This window comes from Neopelma chrysocephalum, unplaced genomic scaffold (genome assembly GCF_003984885.1).
Source record: "Neopelma chrysocephalum unplaced genomic scaffold, ASM398488v2 Primary Assembly neopelma1_61b, whole genome shotgun sequence".
Lineage (NCBI taxonomy): Eukaryota > Metazoa > Chordata > Aves > Passeriformes > Pipridae > Neopelma > Neopelma chrysocephalum.
The window spans coordinates 5864191-5870530 of NW_020897717.1; the positions used below are offsets into that span (position 1 = coordinate 5864191).

The window sequence follows — 6340 nt, forward strand, 5'->3', positions numbered from 1 at the left end:
TCTAAGTATTAGCTCTTTTTGTTGGTGTTTCCCGTACAATAAATCTATTTTAAAGAAATAGAAAGTGAACTATTTCTGTTATGCTTTCATTAAGCCATCATTTCCTGCAGTTTTTGCAGTAGCCTCCCACGTTCAAAAAGGAGCTCAGCCATTTCCCAGATGTGAGTGGGAAGCTTTTTCTCACGAGAAAGGGACACAAGCTATCCATTTCTGCATAATTACAGCTTTTTTCTTTTCTTTATGAGCCATTGTTTTTATAGCCCCTGTGGTTGCGAAGGTGGTGTTTCCAAATGTGAACAACTAAAACCCAAGACAGCTCTCATGCTGCAGGTGTTGGCGTTTTCCCAAGCAGCAGAATGAATTCAACTGGACACGATGGCTTTCTTGTTGTTCACAAGGTGCTAGGAACAGTTGTACTGTTTCTAGGACCCTGAGGGCAGCAGTGAAACTGTCAGGGGTTACTTCAGTTTCATCCTGATGCTTCTCAAGGAAATGTCTGAGCAGCAGAGAAGTTGATGGTTAAGCATGAGTCAATGTAGTAGGAGGAGTTCCTCCCCTCTCCCACTTTAGAGGAAGGAGAAATACATTCCACTCCAGCTAGAAGTTAATAGTGCTTTAAATAAATGAAGAATGGATTAGTTAGAACCTGTTGTAGGGGATGGTACCTTTCATGGAATATCCTGAAAAATGTTATTGGTTGCCTAAGTATTTAAGGTTTGTAATGAGTTAGTGGGTCAGCAAAACTTTTCTCCTGCTCAATAGGATGAAATGGTTTTTAATTTGGGTTCTAAAATGATCATATGACCTTTGTTTTGTTTGTTCCTTTAGGTTCTAGTTTTGATGTAGCCAACACCTGAAACCGTAACAATATTCTGCCCTTACTTAAGGGAATAAAATTCTGTTCTAGAGTCCTCTAGGCTGAATTTGGGTGGCTTATGTTTTAGCTTTTGTTTTTATTTTTTATCATTTGTGTGTTTACACTGTGCAGCTCCTCCTCCTTTATGGTTCCAGCACATGCTGGAAGGAACTTATCCAGCTTCAGGTGAAAAGAAATGGCTGTGTGTTCTGTTGTCTGATGTAAATTGTCAATAGGATACAAAGAATATCCAGAATATTTAGAATATTGTATATTTAAATATATAGAATGTGTTTTGGCAAGTAGTAGGAATGCATGACATCATGGAAGCAGGTGAAAAGAGAAACAAGTAACCACTGGGATTTTTTGGGTTTTATTTTTTTCCTCAGAATTGGATGGGGATGTTGCGTCTGTAAAGGCTGTGTATGAGAGAACAAAAGCGAAGAATATACAGCTGCATGAGCTATCTCTGAAGTCTTTAGCAACTTTTCTGAAGAAAGTAGGAGAGCCTGTCCCTTTCACTGAACCCCCTGTGAGTATTTCCTAATTAAGAAATAGATCTGCAGAGTTGTGCATGTTCAATGTTAGTAAAACAAATTGCATGAATAATTAAATAGGGACTAGGTCTCTGCAGAGACTCCTCAAAGGAGGTAATGTATGAAGTCCTGAGCATTGTAGGAGCTATAGTAATCTTGCATTGGATTTGACTTCAGGAAATAAAACCTCTTGGGGCTTATGATATTTAAACTACCTCATTGTTATCAGGCACTCATCTACAGGTGTACCTTTATCAAATTTCCTTGGGGCATTTATCTAAGCAATTGAACTTGAAAAGGCTTATAGAATGGGTATTTCATTAGCAATTAATGGCTTTTAGTTTTCATTAATTCCCTGTTTTGTGTCTAGTACAAGTTGCTGCACTGGTAGGGTGGGATTTTAGAACTGTAGGAATTACTTTCCTATTGCAGTGTTGCTTCTAGCTCCCTGGCCAGCCTATGTATGCAAATATGCAAATATATGTTACTTGAGGGTGGCAAGTGGCATGATGCTAAATCTGTCAAGACTGCAAATAGTTGTACATCATTCCTTTGGCTAAAAGTCTATTAGTACCATTTTTGCTAAGCAGATTTTAAAGACTTATTATATTTTGCCTCTCAAAGCAAACTTTTAATTCCTATTTTCTCACCACTTTTTATATTCTAAAACAAATGTTTTTCTATAGTTCTGTAAAGATCTGATTATATACTGTTTCTCCACATTGCTTCATGATAAGTATGATTTTCTTTTCTAATTTTGTAGAGGATTGGAAAAAATTTTGGCATAAAATGTGGTTTAGCCTTTCAACAGCTATGGTGTGTTTTTCTGCAGCTTTGACATAATTTAGAATCTACTTATTTTTTTGACTGCGAATTTAAAACCTAGAATGTCTGTTTCTTGTATGTAGCTAGTGAAAATAAGAGTGTTTTTTCCAAGTCACTGAGATGATTCATTTTCTGATTTCCCTGTTCAATTTTTCTCTAATGCAGCTTGGTCTTTAAAAGCGTCTCAATTTTTTTGACACAATTGCAGATTGCAGTTAAGAAGTATTTTCATTTTAAAAATGAAATTGATTATATTATTGCATTTAGTAAGAGAAGCTTCATTATGCATTTTTGGCAAGGTTTTCCTTTTCCTTTTATTCACTCTCTCTGGTATTTCTCTTAATTATACAGACTTCAATACAGATCTAGTTTTGCATGACAGAGAATAATAGATTTTGTCAGGACATAAGACTTCGTTCAGAATTAGTAACTTTACAGTTGAAACAATGTTGAACTTGTTTATTCTACTCTATTTATAGGAGACATTAAAGTTTTATGTGGAAAAATGGAGGAACAGAAGACTGGAAGCATCGTGAACAGACGGTTTTATGATTTAGTTGTTTATGAAATTGTTTAAATATTACATTCAATAAAAAATTTTAAAAGCATGTTGTCATGTGTAATTTTTAATTTAAATCTGTGACTAACAGCACTTTCCATAACTGCAATTGATAGAAACATTCATTAATAGAAATGCTGTTAAAATTGCTGATGTAATACAAGATGCAGCCTTCTAGGATATTCTGTTTTGGTGTATGATCTGCTGTTAACTTCTGCTGTTTTTCTGCTTGTGTTGATTTACCAGATATGTGTATATCAAGAAGGTTGCTGGAGGGGTGTGTAACTGTAACTGAAGCAGACTGTCCTATCCTTTGTTGTACTTTGGGGTGAAAGTATAAGGATAAGGAACGTCATCTTCAGCATCCAGCTGTATCTACATAAAAAATAAACATGTTTTTATAAGTTTTCTCCCAGTTGTACTTTCTTTTGTTAAGTATCTCGTTAGGGTGTTTGATATTACATGGAAGGAGACAAAATACTTCCACCTCTTACACTGGCTTGTGTGTTGTAGTTCTATACATCTTCAATTCATTCTCGTAACTGTTGGTCCAGTTAATTTTCTGGGTACAAGAACTGCATATCCATGAAAACATGCCTTCTAAACAAACCAGTGCCCATTATTTGCAGGGTAGCAGTTTTTACTTACTGGGATAGGCACACTTTGTTTGTAGGAATGTGGGAGTAAAGTTATTCTGATGTGATGTTTTACAGTCCAGAGTTGCATGGCCAAGAAAATAAGATGCATATAAATTACAAAGGTGAAACAATAAATAGAAAATACAACCATTATTTCTGTGAATAATGATGGAAACTCATATGTGCCCATTGGTATAACTAATGGAACACATTGCCTATGCAGTTCTTCAAAGAGGTTTTAATGAAATGAAAGCTTGTTTCTGTGCATTTCATAACTTTGTTTATTAATCTTTATATTTTCAATCTTATCTTAACCTTGTCTTTTTTAGGTTTTACCACGTAGGCAAAATAGTGGTAATTAAAAATTCTTGTGTGCACACAAGGTTTTGGCAAAATTTTGCAAGACTCATAATTTTGCAAGTAATCTGAATGTATCAAAGTTAAAAAAGAAATTAATACCTAATTTTTTTAAAGTGAAATTTACAATTTAATCAACTATTTTATTGAAAAACACACAGAAAAAATCCTACTGTACTTTAAAAATGAGACTTCACTAATCAGAAGCGGGGAGAATGGTAAATTTTGTGTTCCAGGCAACCAGGATGAATGCTAGCAGTGCCTGCTCCGTCGGTGGTGTGGTTTTACAGTGACCTTCATCACTTCACAGGCATAGCTCAACAACATACGGCAGCTACGTGGCTCTAACCGTCTGGCACCCTTTGTTCCTGGGTTGTCAAGATAAGGCATTAACATTTGAAATTTCATTCATAGCCTAATGGTTGTGTGCCCTATCTGAAAGCAAGCCTAGCCAGGACTCAGTTTATTTCATTTCACAAATGGAGATGGTTCTTTTTTCTAAAGCTGCAGCTACATTACATGTGTTTCAGTGTAATAGCAGCATAATTGAAGACTGTGTCAACTAGTTGGCAACCCTTTCTCTAGTGCCACACTCTTGTTTTTAGAGGTCATCTCGTGAATCTCTCCGTTTCACGTGTTCCTGTAAATGGAGTCGCAGCTGACTGTAACTGGAGGTAATGGGCATGTGTGGTGCAGGAGCTGAACTAGCACAAGGGATAAGGAAGAGAATATTACTTGGAGCAAACACCAGGTCATCACAGAGAAAGTTAACAGCAGACCTGTGGATCCTAACTCCCTTTTTGACAAGGAGGTGGAATCTCATATGGCTATGGATCAGACACTGCACCCATCAGTAACCTGTGCTGTGATACCGACACATCATGTTTGCTGGCTGCTGCCCTCTGAGACAGAAAAGAAGCACACAAGGCTGCAGCCAGATGCATGGCTGTGTGTTGCCGATGCCCATGATGGGGTCTAACTGTGCAGGATTGGTGTGAGTTAGCATTTGCATTTTCCTTCTATCTGGTTTCACATGAATTCTACCAGAATCATGCCCTGTAATTGAATCATTACAGTTGTGGAAATAGAAAGTAAATTTGACAGCCTGTAACTGAAAAATAAAAATGAAATTTCTTCAGCTCCACAATTGCCTTTTGAGTGTCCTCATGGAAAGTTATGGGCTGAGTGTGCTGGCTGCTGAGCTGGTTAAATGTCAGTGAGGTGCTGCAGGAGCATGAGACCAAACAGAACCAGTGTTTCATGGCAGCGATGACAGGCAGTGGACAAAAGGCCAAGCTGATCATTTGGGATCACGCAGGAATTGCCCAGACCCATGAAGCCCTGTGGTATAAATGGGAAGGCAGAGATAATTCAAAGGATGGGCTGCTGTTGTGTGATACTTGAACAGGGAATCAGAAGTAGTAAATGTTTCATATACAGTTAAGGGATGATTACACAGAGGAGTGCAGTCTCTCCTGTCTTTAAAATGTGGGCCAGTGAGGGATTTGTGCCACTCTGGGACACAATCATCTCAGTCTGAAATAAGGTTATACGAGGAAGGTTTTGCGGAATCGGCATTTGTGCCAACTCTTCAAGAACACGCTTGAAGTGATTATATTTCTTGTGCATCGGTGTGCTGAGACTCAGCCATTTCAAGCATAAAGAAAAGTGCAGTTTAGAAGGTTGGCATTTATTCACCAAATAAGGAGGTGGTTTCATCATTTCTTCATATTCAAAAAGAGAAACCTGCAACGTGACAAAATGCAGAGAATGGCAGCCTTGTGAACTGTCATGGTGATTTACTAGTCCAGATACCAAACATACTCTGTCACGCTGACCATAGCGTGCCCCTCTCTAAAGCAGAATAGAATTATTTGCCACCGGCTAGTGGATAACTGGGATTGTGCAAGATCTAGACCAGGTGCGGTGTCTGAGATAGGAGCGTGCCTTTCCAGAGGCCTCCGTGGGAAGCTGAGAGCCTGCTGACATGAAGTGACCTGACATGTTACTGTGGAAAGCAAATTGTGGGAGTGTATATGTGTTTGCATAATCATGTGTCTTGATTGGGCTTGAGAGGACTGGAAAAAGCTTGCTGCTTGAATTGAGATGACTTTATCTCACTTTTCTGCCCTGAGCCACATTATGGGCTTGCCTCTTCCCCCACTCCCCTTGAGGCAGAGGGAGGAGGAGGAGACTTTTGGGGTGTCAAGATCAACATGGGAAAAGTTTCCTTGTTAACCACCAATATAGTCATTTTGCAGCATGATAATTACATGCTGTAGTTTTATCCTTATCTACTAAAACAGTTCGTTCAACTCGTCGTCTCCTGAGACCCTTTTCTGTGGCAAGAATTGTAGCTTGGTAGGCTTGTAGCTGTCTTTAGAGTTTCTTAATATGTACCCACTGTTGAAAATGGAGTAGCTGAATGCATTGTGTCTCTGGCAGTGAGAGTCATGGGGGTTTTATAGATTGAATGCCTGAGTCAGCAGGATTCCAGCTGCAGTTTACATGACAAGGGAGGATCATAACCATGCAAGTAGAATCACGAGTGCACATATTGACAGAGAAG

General features: G+C 38.5%; 1 protein-coding gene across 1 annotated transcript in view; it reads left to right on the plus strand.

The window, feature by feature from the left end:
• The window catches only part of LRPPRC (leucine rich pentatricopeptide repeat containing), an 87318-nt gene extending 84493 nt beyond the window's left edge, over positions 1 to 2825 (plus strand). The window contains exons 37-38 of the mRNA XM_027681869.1: positions 1246 to 1388; positions 2697 to 2825. Of these exons, the coding sequence (XP_027537670.1) occupies positions 1246 to 1388; positions 2697 to 2753 (200 nt within the window). The 3' untranslated portion in view covers positions 2754 to 2825. The remainder of the gene's footprint in view (positions 1 to 1245; positions 1389 to 2696) is intronic.
• The last annotated feature ends 3515 nt before the right edge of the window (positions 2826 to 6340 follow it).